This window comes from Adiantum capillus-veneris, chromosome 7 (genome assembly GCF_014529385.1).
Source record: "Adiantum capillus-veneris isolate H3 chromosome 7, ASM1452938v2, whole genome shotgun sequence".
Taxonomy (NCBI): domain Eukaryota; kingdom Viridiplantae; phylum Streptophyta; class Polypodiopsida; order Polypodiales; family Pteridaceae; genus Adiantum; species Adiantum capillus-veneris.
In genome coordinates, this window is record NC_140937.1 from 38,191,727 (window position 1) to 38,205,343 (window position 13,617).

At 45.0% G+C, this 13,617-nt stretch overlaps 1 protein-coding gene across 2 annotated transcripts; it reads right to left on the bottom strand.

The window, feature by feature from the left end:
* Positions 1-732: 732 nt before the first annotated feature.
* On the bottom strand, positions 733-10,420 carry LOC147453707 (protein REDUCED CHLOROPLAST COVERAGE 2-like). Of its 2 annotated transcripts, none has more exons than XM_086515807.1 (23): positions 9,640-10,420; positions 9,404-9,465; positions 9,226-9,318; positions 9,070-9,142; positions 8,476-8,946; positions 8,307-8,371; positions 8,082-8,213; positions 7,928-7,969; positions 7,324-7,839; positions 6,968-7,122; positions 6,342-6,897; positions 6,187-6,249; positions 5,983-6,084; positions 5,589-5,891; positions 5,401-5,493; positions 5,206-5,307; positions 4,979-5,092; positions 4,751-4,884; positions 4,483-4,666; positions 4,266-4,397; positions 4,075-4,187; positions 3,906-3,993; positions 733-3,824 (listed from the first exon to the last, which is right to left on the bottom strand). In XM_086515807.1, the coding sequence occupies exons 1-23, from the start codon at positions 9,707-9,709 to the stop codon at positions 1,356-1,358; spliced, it is 6,132 nt and encodes a 2,043-aa protein (XP_086371933.1). In that variant the 5' UTR covers positions 9,710-10,420; the 3' UTR covers positions 733-1,355. The 2 variants fall into 2 exon arrangements, with proteins under 2 accessions (XP_086371933.1, XP_086371934.1); XM_086515808.1 differs by having other exon boundaries at positions 4,988-5,092; positions 9,640-10,419.
* Between the last annotated feature and the right edge of the window lie 3,197 nt (positions 10,421-13,617).

Below are 13,617 nucleotides of genomic sequence, written 5' to 3' on the forward strand. Positions count from 1 at the left end.
TTTTGGGCCATATCATTGATCTTGTGTAGATCTTGTAAGATCCATAGTAAAGATGCGTAGGACTAGAATAGTAATTTTGGTGATCAATCTGCTCTCCTTGCCAATTCTTACCGGTGGTTTGATGGAAGCAAGACTCAAAACTTGAGCAAAACTCAATGATCATTTCTAGAAGCAAGCTCTCCTAAGCTTATCCTTTATCTCTTGTGTATGCACTTGCAACATGCTTGTGGCATCTTTGATGTTTGAAAACCACATACATATTTGTTAGTAAAGAAGATACATTTGTGCTCCCATTAGTACACACCACAGTTTGCAAAACATATCATCCAAGCATTGCCAAGCACGAGATGCTTTATCCATATCAACATGTTCGCCGCATGCATTCCAATGCAACATGCATCCAAGTCCTCAGTCAGGAATGCAAGTTGGCTGCAAAATCAGATTTGTATAAGAACTTTGAATGTGGCCAAAAATACACATGGTCACCCACCATACTAGTTACCTTGATTGTCTCAGGTCTGATAGCGTTTTTTGTTTTCGCCGATGAAGAGAGATAAGCATAAACAGGTGGCCAGTGATTATTGTGCCAAAACTTTCATGTTGCCACTCCGGCCATTTATAAGCTTGGCGCCTCAGTACACCAGCCTTGCAGGACGAATAAACAGAATCGTTGGGAAAGAAAAGAACAACTTGAAGCATTTGCTTGCATTCCCGCAATCACACACACAGGCGAAACCTTGAAGATAGAAGACGTAGATTATTGAAAGAATTTGATGTATCAGTACAGTCTGTTTATAGCGATCGACAGCCTAATGTGTGCAGGTATCTCTGTTTTACTTCTCGGATACCCAGCCTACTACTTGCATATAATTACACTCAGAGCTCGACTCTCTGCAGGTTGTGGGCGCCCAAGTACGCACCCCTCTCTCTCCATCTGCCTCGTGCTGCTGCTGCTGCTGCTGCACTTCTATGGCTTGTATGAACAAAGGCAATGGAAAGCCACCCACACAGAAAAATTGCAGATATTATTCTCTGATGCATGCAAAATCTACACCAGGGTTCTCTGCACCAGCACTCCTTACCATGGCAGAATCCACTGATGCCCCAGCCTACAAAAGGAATGCGACTCCATCACCTGCTGCATACCGATTGCTACCCTCTTGAGGAAATTCACACACTCTGTGAACGACTCTATAGCTCGGAAGCATCCATGCCTTGTATTCAGCGCTTCAGCCAAAAGCTTCGGAAACAGGCGCATTGCGACAACACCTCAGCCAAAAGCTTCGGAAACAGGCGCATTGCGACAACACCTCAGCAGACTAGTTCAAAAACAAGTTGCTACTGCTTCAACTTTCTCAGCGGACACTGACAACCTGTGGTTGCGAACTTGGTAGGCACTCGCCACTGATAACATTTTCAGTCCTCTGGGCTATGGGCCTGTATATACTTTTATAGAGTTGAGCTGCATTTCCACCAACTCCCTTTCGCCTGTAGTAGGCATGGACTCCTCCCTTCCCCTGCCTCATTGGGAGGTTACGGACTCGTTGTCGTCGTGCAGTTACCAAGGTGAAGCCATCCCCATTCGTATGTGCTGTCTTTTCAGACATACCACCACTGTCACTGCTCACATCAGAATTTTCTCCAGAAGCAGTCCCACACTCTTGCTGCTCATTTTCCTTCAAGGAGTTTGCTTTGTCATTTTCATTAGTAGACTTGGAAGTCACCTTGCTGTCATTTACCTTCTCATTGAGAATCTGTGCATCTTGTTCACCATTCAGTGTAGCTGCACCATTGGATACAAGTGCACTTTCCTCGTTGGTGGATGCTGCGGAGACATCTTCTTCTGTTTCACTGTCACTCACGAGATCTGCCCACAATTTTGGTGAGTTGCTAGTTGCACCTTGAGTAGAATCCAAGACTGCAGAAGCAGCTTGACTTTCGCTATTCAGAGAACCATCTGATGTGGTCGAATCTTTATCTTTATCAGATGATAAAGATTCAACTAAGCTGACATTCTCGGTGATTGACTGCCTGGCATCCGCAGTAACATTTCCTTCAGAACTGTCTTGTTGATAGCGAACGGACTGCACTTCCGTAAGCTCACCACCTTCTACATTCTTACTCTCAATGTTGTCCTCAACCACACTTGAGCTCTCCAAATTGTCGGACGCTTTTACAATGGACCTTTGGCTAGCCGGTTGAGAAGATTGCCATGCTTTGCCTGGAATGAACTCTGCTGCATTCGGGTTCATGGTTTTTCCAGGGACATAAGCATTTGCATGGGGGTTCATGCAAGCAGCAACTTTTCCATTCTCACCCCCCGTCTTTTCCAGCAATGCTCTGTTTTGATAATTCACAGGAGGAGCGGCCCGTCGGGGATGTGGGCCATAGTATCGAGAGTGATAACCAGCCAGACCGCCTGACAAGCGAGGTGGTCTGCGAATTGGTGTAAGAGCCATGGTTGTGCTACGGTTAGATCGCATGGAAAAAGTGCGAGGCAAATGGCTCCCTGCATGTGAGTCTTTCCCATCTTTGATAGGTGTGACAGCTACAGTGTTTTGGGAAGGACTGTAAGGAGGAGCTGCAGCAGAGAGCTTTGGTGCAGCATCAGAAGCAGCTGTAGAACTGCCAGAGGCATATGGCAGCTTTCCATCTTGAGAGGACTCCTCAGTATTACCACTGCCACTGTCCACACCAGGGCTACCTTCCTTCACATCTTGTTCTTTACAAGTGGAAGAAGAGGGAATGGTAGCACTTTTTTCACATTCTTGAGCTGACTCAGGTGCAACATCAGCAGCAGCATCCTGTCCAGGAGAGCTTGTTTCTTCAACAGGAGATGGCTGAGCTACAGTTTTATTATCCGGTTTCGCATCATTCTGTCCACCGAGTGTGTTTTGACTGCTCTTTGTATTATCTGCTGCTTTGTCTGCTGCAGGTTTTAGCGGTTCAACTGCCTTCATTTGAGGCTCCTGCTCAATAACTTTGGCAATTGTAGGTCTGGCGCTTGAACTCTTACCAGGGGGGGCCAACGCCACCTCTTTATACGAAGGAGCTTTCAACAAAGATGGGGAAGCCGATCTTGTGGCTTGTGTATCTCGAGGAGAGGCAAGTTGTTTTTCTCCTTCTTGGTTCTGAGTAACTCTGACTTCTGCTTCAGATGGAGGTATGCTTTCATGACCTGCCACTTGAGGTTCAACTCTGGAGACAGTTGCTGTATCAGTCGCAGAGTGACCTGGCTTATCAGCACTGTTTGTTGGACATGGTGCAGGTGGCACCGCAGGTTGCCCAGTTGTCAAGGGTGCTCTTACAAGTTTTTTTAAGCTGTTGGGACTTGGTGCACTGAAATTTGGAGAGCTGCGTGCACCATTGGCTTGGGCAGGTACGCTTTTTCTCTTGCTAGCAGTAGTGGCAACATTGATAGTCATTCCCCTCTGTTGCAGTTGCTCTTGAGGATACCTTGTGACATGGCTAGCATTTTTAGGAGTCACCTTATTAAATGCAGGTCTTCGATTTCCTGCTTTTTTCAAGAGGGCACTAGAATTCCTTCCTCTAGGCATGGCATCTTGCCAGCCTTCATCTCCATCTTCAATATTGGTTTCAGAAATATTTAAGGTTAACAGTTTGTCAGATATGGAACTGAGGGTTGCATCCTGTAAAGGGACTGCTGCTAGAAGAGGGTCTGTAGCAGTGTCGGTCACCTTCTCAGTTTCCGGAGAAGGCTTCTCCTCTTCCAATGCCAAGTCTGTTACATGGTCTTTACTAGCATCACTGGAGCCATGAGGTGAAGAGCAATCCCATGTAATTTGGTTTGACTTTCCTTTTGACTGCACCCAACAAGGTAAGAAGCACTTAAGCACAAAGAAAAAAGAGATCCTATCCTCAGAAGGTACCGTGCATGTGCATACCTTGGTGCGGCGTGTCTTTTTCTTAGTCTCTAGCTCCTTACCATCGGCCTCCACATTTGCATTTATGAAATCAAGCAAATCCGACACACTAGAAATCCCACTTTAAGTTAGATTACACAAAAACCTTACAAAGCTGCAGTGATGACCAGTCAAAAGCAAGGGACCTTACCTTAAATGGCCTTTACTGGCTATAGAAGCATCTGGCTTTGGAGTTCCATTTCGGGCAGCTTCTTGTTGTTCAAGTGCCTTAGATTCAAAGTACTCAAGCCAAGCAGCAGCGTCCTGAAATGGGGCAAATACAGTTCTTTAGCTCACTTGTACGTTTTGCCCTGCTTGACAGCTGTACCTATAGCCTTGTACCTGGGTTCGTAGGTCATCAGGGCCAAGCTTGGCTTGCAGAATTTGCAGAGTTGTTTGCTCGTGCTGAACACTTAAAGAGTATGCTTCCATAAGGGACAATGCAATGGCTATAGCATGGTAACTTGCTGCCGTCTGCAACCAGTAACACAATGTACAGTTAGACAAGCGTTTACGTCAAACTCACACCCCGTCTTTGATGATCAAGTTAAAGCCTTGCCTGAATATGATCGGCACCAAGAAGTCGTTGATTGCACTTGAGGGCCTCATGCAAATATCGCAGAGCAATGTGAATATTACCTAGCCCTTCCTCCATCATGGCAACATTGATATATGTTGCAGCCGTGTTAGGATGGGAAGGTCCACATGTTAAGTGCAATAAGTAGAGCGCCCGATTCACATACCTAGGTAGCAAACAGAATGAGAAAAATTTTGAAAGCCATACAAGGCTGTCAAATAAATGACAAGCAGCAAGATGTGGACGTTACTTCAACGCCAGCTCCGTGTGCTGGAGCCTGTAGTAAAATACTGCAAGATCGCCATAGCTTTTCATGGTGTCAGGGTGATCTAGACCGAGTTCTCGCTCATTGATGTCGAGTGCCTTTTGTTGATAAATGGCAGCCTGTTTTACATGGTAGAGGTGCAAAAGAGCCCATTATTCACTGAACAACCCTGTCAAGTCAAGCTTATGCACAAAGACTTGCAAAGCAGATCACCAGATTAACCTGGTTGAAGTCTCCTGTGTGGTACAATACAACAGCCAAAAGGCTGTAGGCACCAGCAGTCATGCGGTGGTATGGTCCACAGACGGCTACAAGCTTTGCAAGAGCCTGTAATCATGACAGCAAATCAAAGGTTATCCCCTTCATATTCAATCTGCTACTGGAAAAGGGTGCATTTTGAGCAAGTAATATAACAAACCTTAGTTAGATTTGGACATTACCTTAGTGCCAAAGTTTACAGCATCATCAAGCTTGCCCTTGTCCAATGCTGTTTTTGAAGATTCCAGCAATGTACGCCCATCTGCTGATGAGCATGCCACTTGCTGCTAACCATTACAAACTACTGTTACCATATAAATACTATGTAGTAAACTAGAGTAAGCAACTTCCAAACACTAACCAATGTAGCTTTTTACCTTGTACACAGGAACCAAACTCATTACATCAAACTCTTTGAAGGGATCAGCACAATCCATATTGTAATCACGAGGGGCCAACTCAATGCCAACCTGGGATTGCCAAGTTCAGCACTAATAGTGTCAATGCAATCCAAGCTGAGGCTGATCTCCAGCATGAAACAATGAAAAGCCTACACATTACAAACCTTGTGACACAGTCCCCGCAGAACAGCAAACTTTCTCAGCTCAGGGCGAACGTCATCATCAAGTTTCCACCCAAACCTCTTCTCAATGAAGGCTTGGAGCCACTTCCAGATGCAATCAGAAACTTTGGATTCAGCCTCATGAGTGCCAAGCATGGCATTGAGGGCTGCAGCAATAGCAGCTGCCAGATTGGCTTGTTTTGGAACAGATGCAACCACTGATCGAAGTAGATGTTTGAATGCACGGATGACCATCTCATGGATGCATAAAGATTGCACATGAGGAAGCTTCTCAGCAAGCTTAAGCTGAAACAACATTATATTCAAGTTCTTATTTCTCATGTGATGCAGAAAGAGATGAAGTTAACAGAACACAGCTTTGAAGCTTGCAACTCACCACTCCACCCAAGGATCTCATCCGTAATCCCCGAGTATGCATGAAATCTGTTAAGGTACGCCCATCCACAGGGGAAAGTTCCAGTGATCCAAAGTCAGCAACCTGCAAAAACTCGGTCATGTTTGCAGAGTATGACCCTTGTCAAACCTCTCGTAATCACATAGCGTGACACCAAAAACATTCAATTAGGACAGAACTTTCTACCAGCTTAGGCAACGCCACCTCCTCGTAGTACTTTTGAATCCCTTCCAGAAGATCCTTCAAAGACTGACCATATGCAAAGAAGTTTAGGGATGTCATTGAGAGGTAGACACGAAGCAGAACTGAGGCAATAGGAGTATGGACATTGTTTTTCACACCTGGGAGTGAAGACCGGTTTCCGACTCTTTCAGATGTGTGAATGCTGCTTCTGGAAGCAATTTCTTGAGCTCCAGGTTGTCATCACAGACATCAGTGGATTCATTTGACTCGGGATTGTCAATAACACTTTTATGATCATCCTCAGACGATGGGCATGCGGCACTCTCCTTGCTAGGAGCACTGTCATGCAGCTGAGCATTTGATTCCAGCGCTGGAGGTGGGAGATTTTCTTTGTTGGACTTGTGATCACAGTTCTTCACATTTTTGTTAGCCTCACACAACTTGATGGCACCCTTTGCAGCCTCAGTGTTACTTGACTCAGTGCTGGGTTTTTTCTCTGCTTTCTCTGCTGCAAGCTGTGTCTGAAGATGTTGTACCCAGCAGGCACCCAGTTCCCACCTTAAGCATGTATCTTTCTGCACTTCCTCTCCTTCCATGTCAGTCAAGCTCTCTTCCAGGACCCTTGAAACCAGTCCCTTTGCAGATTGCATCACCTCAGATTCTACAGCAGGCTGAGAATTTGAGCCATGGGCTGATTGCAGAAGGCACCGTAAACTGCAAAACATTTTCATCAGATAAGCATATTTTTCAGCAGACACTTTTATCACAGCAAAACAATATTTACCTGTTAACATTTAAGGCATTAGCTCCTCCCTCTGGTTGGTCGTCAATTGAAATATCATCTGGTAACGGCTCTGTTTTGGCAGGCTTTCCAAGGGCACTCACTAGTGCTGTAAACCCCTGGTGCCGAACAATGACAAGTCCTAAAGTAGCAGTATCCTGTCAATTGAGCAAATTACAAAGGAAATCAAGAAGGGCACGGGAGATCAGATATACAACAGCCTGAACAAAGCCCATATTCGTAAGAACTCTGGCAACTCATTTAGGGACTGACATCTACACCATGCACAAGATAGGAGGAATCAGCGAGCTAAATACCTACCTGGTTTAGATGCACACAAGAAGGGACCTGAAACTTACATGTACAGTTGTACTTTCATCAGCAGTGATGCCTTTCAAAAGATTCCTTTGAGCCAATTCGTCTGCCGATAATGCCAAATACTGACTTCCATCTATCTTTGCAGGAAGCTTCCAGCTTGCTTTAGGCACATCTCTGGATATGCAAATTTTGAGATTACCCACTTCTTCCATGTGGGAAGAACTATCATGGCTGATTGCGGCAAGAGATGGTCCAACTTTCTCAATCAAAGAGACAGCATTGACAACAGCCACATCCACAAAGAGACTATGTAGGAGAAACGCCTTGCGATCGCGCACTTGACGCTCTTCAGCTGTTTTACATGGCATTGCAGCAAGTACAGCAATATCCCGTGCCCAGGGCCTCGAGTCAGCTTCGTTATCCCTTCCAAGACCCCCACCATCACCGCCCCAATTCTCATCCTCAACAGGCAATGGTGGAAATGTGAAAGGTGCGTCTGCAGCTATAGGTGGCACTAGCCAGGTATTTGCTCGGAAACCAAATGGTAAGTTTCCAAACTAAGCAACAAAAAAAGAATCGGAGTTAGATGTTTAGATCCTTCAAGTACTCTCACATCACCATACAAAAGGGCACAAGAAAGCACACCTTATTTCTTTCTGTAAAAGCTTTCATGAGTTCACTGTAGGCCTGCACTCAATAAGAACAGAGTCAGCACTGCTTCAATACATAAAAGAGAACCATCAGCAGGGCCCTTTGATGAGCGCTCTTGGGCACACGTACAATGCTTGAGATTACTCACGTCTGCGAATGATTTGCTTGACCTCTGGAACAAGCTAACCAAATTGTGGCATGGTTTCGACTGTTTTCCTACACAATAAAAGCCTTTCTTGCATGCTGTTACTATCAACCACTTCCCATTGCACAGCTTCACCTGCCGACATATTTCATCATTATACAAGTTGACTACTGGAATTGCAACTGTCTTTCCTCATTCTCTAGCGATGAGTAGACAAGCTGAACTTACATCAATAGCAAAATAATCTCCATCAGACCTATGATCGAGTTGATGTTTCACCGACCTTCGCAAAACTGGACAAAACCATGATCACTGAGTCAGGTACCTGTTCATTAAATCTATAGTGTGCATCTCAATGACAAATATCATCTGAGCTCTTACAGAGAGGTGAACATACTTTGAATTGGTGGGGTCAAATGTGCCAGTGAGAAGAACTCATAGAAAGAGCCGAGACGGGAGGGCGGGCACATTCCAGTCATATCCCCTTTCTCAGTGGCCTCCTTGGCAGCTGCCATGGCCGCAGCAGCCTCTGGCTTATCTGACAAGCAAGCCTTCTTGGAGTGAATTTTGCACAGAACTTGCGTCTCGTGTTTAACTGCAGGAGGAGAATTGCCATCAGGAACATCCAATGTAGCTCCGTCTGTAGCCTTGGAACCCTTGCCTTCTGAACCTCCATTGCTCTCTGAGACACTTTCTCCAGGAACCGCATGTTCTGAAGAGCCATCAGTACCCCCCTGGGTGTCTTTTGCATTCTCGAGGGAGTGGGTGGGCTCGCATGTTTTCCCAGAAGGTCCAAATGAGGTGGTACAAGCAACAATATCAAGCAGTCTCTGTATGTGGGCAATCACTTGCTCCTCTGAGTAATCCTCTGCACCAACAGATTACTTATGGCATTCAGCCTTCTGAAACTTCCTATACTCTGTGTAGTAAGCACTTGCTACAACAGCATGCCATGCTTTAATCTTCCTATTGACTGAAGGTGGATACATACCTTCAACAATTCTGAGCACACAGGGCTTCAGGATTGCAACCTCTAGAGAGTCCCGAAGCTTGTCACCCCGAACCTAAGCGCACACAACCAATTATTGTGTCTTTCACTGACATGAGCTGCATGTAGGAGATAAGTACATTTAAAATGCTCATTTACCTCATGTGAGAATGATAGATTTGTAAGATGGCATGATTCTGTGTGGACGCGCAGAAGCCTTCGAACATCCAAAATACGATCTGTTGTGATACCCTGGAGATCAAAGCGAATTGGGTGCAGGAACAGCAGAAACCAAAATAAGGATTACGAGAGAATGAGCTGCTTATAGTAAGCATACCTTCAAGGTGATCTGATTACCATTAGGAGTGATTACACCTATATCAAGAATGACAGGAAGAACTGCCAAAAACCCAAAAACAATTATGAGCAAAGATCAAGAGAAAGATAATTAGAGCTGTGAACCAAACCAAGGCATAAGAATGTTTGCAATGCTCTTCAAAACTTAATAATCCCAAGCTCTTGATTACTCAAAAAAATATACAAGTCTTCTGCAAAGGAGTGAATATGGCATACTTTTCTCTTCTTTCTTCTTCTTTTCTCCTTTCCCCTTATGGGGCTTGGCTTTACCGGTGCGAGGAGCCATTGGCAAGCAGCAATATGGGCTCTTTTCACCAAGAAGATGGCAGCTAAGACATGCTACTCACCACCGCAACAGTCGATCAATTTGAATACTTTGACGGATGAAGTTCGATGTATCTTAAAGGTCTATCTAAAGAGGTACGAGGAATAGTATCCTAGCAGGGCAATGGGAGACACTCGTCAAAGCTTGGCACTGATGAGGTCTACTAGCCACCCGGTTTTTGAAGGGATAGAGAGACCTATGTAGCACCCACAGGGTAAAGGATAGACTTTGGCCTGGGTTGCAGGGGGACCTTGTATGTAGCAAGGAGTGATGATAATCTAGAAATAATTTGATTGAAAGGATAGGGGGGGGGGGGGGAGAGAGAGAGAGAGAGAGAGTGCAGAGAATAGAGATAGAGCGGTGAATGTGGGTATGTGTGAGTAGATGTGTATGCGCACCAAAAAGAGGGGGCTAGAATGAATGGCACAAGTTGATCAGATGGAGGGATAGGATTGGGCAAAGTGTCAGGCTGTGTGGTTTTAAAGAGAGAGAGGGGGGCTAGAATGGGGCCAGTTGGGGCGCTGCGGGGAAAAGGGGCTCTACACTCTGATTATTACGAGTGTTTGTGTGTGTGTGCGCGTGTGTTGTTTGAGCCCATTTGCAGACGGGAGATACCGTGGATGAAGCAGAGGAGGGCACTGGGCACAAGCAAGCAAGCAGCTGATCATCAAATATGAAGCCCATTCGAGCTATTTATCTGCGCTTTTACAGCCCGGAAGCGATACACACACGCGCGCTCGCCCATAAAAGTTTTAACCTCTGTATTTCCAGCGTTGACAGGAAACTCGCCATTGCGCAATTCTCTCTCTCTGTGTGGAATGGGGACTCGCGAGTGGAAGCTAAATGTTGTAATAGTTTATTACTTGAAACTCTTAGCATGCAGCATTGGCTGGTGATGAGAGAGGAGAGTGTGTTTTGTCCACACGTTCACAGGCCCTTTGGGTGTAGCTTTTTTGGGAGGTAAAGAGTGACTCCAGCGTTTACCTCTCTCCGCTTGCTCGCTTGGCAAAAAGCGCCTGGCACTTTTGTCGTTCTCTCACGTCTCTCTCTCATACACACAGTGTTTCCCTCTCTTCTCTGTCTCTCTCTCCTCCACGCATTTGCGTCCTCTCTCTCTCTCATCACCCTCTCTCTCTCTCCCTCTCTCACACACACACACACACACACACGCACACGCACATCTACAAGCTCGGTAAATCTCCATTGGGCCCATCGCTCTCCTTTCAACCAATCCCCTGAGCCCTTATGAATTTTTCCACCCAGTCTCAACCCCACATACCTAATCCATGAAATACATTAGCACAAAGGCATATGAGAAAACGACCTGCAATATTATTGCATGAGCACTATCATGTAAGTATGCCATCTTGTTTAAATGTTTCACATTTGTTGAAAATGTGAGGTGATTTTTTGATAGGCTTGCCCTCGGCGCAATTACACTAGTGGGCAAGGTATGCACCTCACTCCCGCGCATGCGACAATTGTTGTGCTCCACCAATCCGTCTAAACTCGCTTGATCCGCCACAAACAACCAACATTGAGAGAGACGGGCTAATCGCTAAACCCTCCACATGTGATGCAAATTGATAGTGTCCCATTAGAGAGTTTAACATGTTCTACAAGGTTCTAGTGTGCTACCTATTTCTTACATTTTCAATGGTGATGATAAAGTACAATATGAGCTCAAACAATTTCCTAAAATCGTTAGGTTATTGGATCAAGAAACACTCATGGTTTTCCTTACAAAATGTGCCCACTTGGTCAGACCATCCCTTGCTGTTTTGGGTTCCAAATTTGGAATCAGGGCCAAAGCCCTAGGCTAGTATGCAATATATGTTCTAACTATAACAAGTTTACGCAAAAGAAAGTATTATTAGATGCCAAGCATAAAAAAATAATGTTGGCAATTGAATAAATGGAACCTTATTTATGTTCTTCTTCCTATGGAGCAAAGAAGAGCTTTGAGGTTACACAAAAAAAAGGCATACAATATTGGATGGACGCGTGGGATAACCGAGAACACTCCTTCCTTCCCTTTAAGGCTCTTACTTTAGATTCCATCTCTCGATAAGCGATTGCGAATTCTATCACACATGATGAAGGCATTCATTGCACATGATACGTCGAGTGAAATAGGATACAAGGGATGGTTAGGTCTCATGACTAAGTAACACGGGGTCTCAAATGACCCCAAGCGGTGGGATCGATAGATGGGGTTGAGTGAGGGAATCTCGAGGACGGCGGACGACAGACAAAAAGGTCAATGCGAGGTCGCGAGCAAGATTTGAACCCGAGCGGCCGCGAGGAGAGGCACACACCCTAACCACATGCACGCGAGCGTTTGGTTGTCCAAGATGGGAAAACATAAATATATAAATTAAACGAAAACGTTGAAAAGTAAACTAGGACATAAAAAGTAACCTCGGACACATCGAACTGTTGAGCGTCTTTTGATATTCGTGTCTTATTTTCCGCCCATCGATCCCACGACTCCCACATCATTCAATACCCCGTGTTACTTAATCCTGAGGATGGTTAGGTTTCAGATGGCCCAATAAGGTCCCTATGAGCAAACCTCTTAGGGTAGCCTCCTCCCCTTCCTTGAGGTCCCCTCCACGTTACTATCAACTATAAATGGAATGTTCATGAAAGAATGCAATTTTTAAGTTGTATTGAGTTGTGGATCGGAAACATCCTCCAAGGCCTTGAACATTGCAGAAGATGTGGTGCCAAAAGAGAGAGTTTGATATAGTTATTTCTCGCAAGGAGATGTGGCCATTCTATAACAACTTGTAGCTCCTAAATGTTATGCACTTTTCTTGCACAAATATCCTTTTAGGAGATTCTCCTGGTTAAACTTTGGAATGGCATTCGGTCTTCCTTTCTTAAGGATATTCGGTCAAAAGAAATGACAAAACTTTTAAGAATAAAAGTGTAGGTAGCAAGGAATGGTTGGTAGTTTGGTGTGGCGTATAGACTGAAAATTCACATTTTGGCATCAACCACCTCAAAAGATACAATCATAAAAAAATCACCCAATAAAAAAAAAATCTTGTCTCATGTGGCTCATACTAAGTAAACAAATATGGAAACAAAAAATGTTGGCAGAGGTGATGTGCCATTGTGCCTTGCAAGAGTTCAAGTGCTAAAAGAGAAAATTTGATGCCATGCCCTCACTTCAAGCAAAAAAACTTCTCTCATAGGAGCAATCCCCCCCCCCCCCCCCCCCCCCAAAAAAGCGAGGCTGTCACAAGAAGATTTAGAAATTTTCTCATGTAGGAAAATGGAGTCTTTTCCAGTGTTTTTCATACAATGAATAACATCATGAGCTTCTGCTCGAGAGGCTCCGCATACCTAGCTAGGCACGATTGGGGGCAGGGGACCTTCGGCCCCCCCACCGGGCCGACGGTCCCCTGCCCCCAATCGTACCTAGCTAGGTATGCGGTGCCTCTCTCACAGAAGCTCATGATGTTGAGGTAAGTCACAATGTGGGAATTATTGTGAGAATTTGTCCAAAACTTCTTGTGTGTGCTGTTATTGTTTCATTTAAGGAAAAAAAAATCGACTCTCATGAGTAAAATAGTTGTTTTCCTCCTTAAGTGGGGCCTTGGTGCCATTGCCTCATTTAAGGCAAAAATATATCTTTGAAGATAATTTGATAATTTTACGGGAGGCTGTGGTGCCACTAATGATAGTCTTTGGGCCACTAACCCTCTTTTCCACCCAACCTTCATGGCACAGTGGCCATCTTCCATATTCCCCCTTTTGAGGCAAGCTTTGCGTCATTTATCATATCCCAGGCCATAATAGCCCACTCTTGTTTTTGGTTCGTCAAAGAGACAATAAGTTTCGCACACGAAGATTTCGCA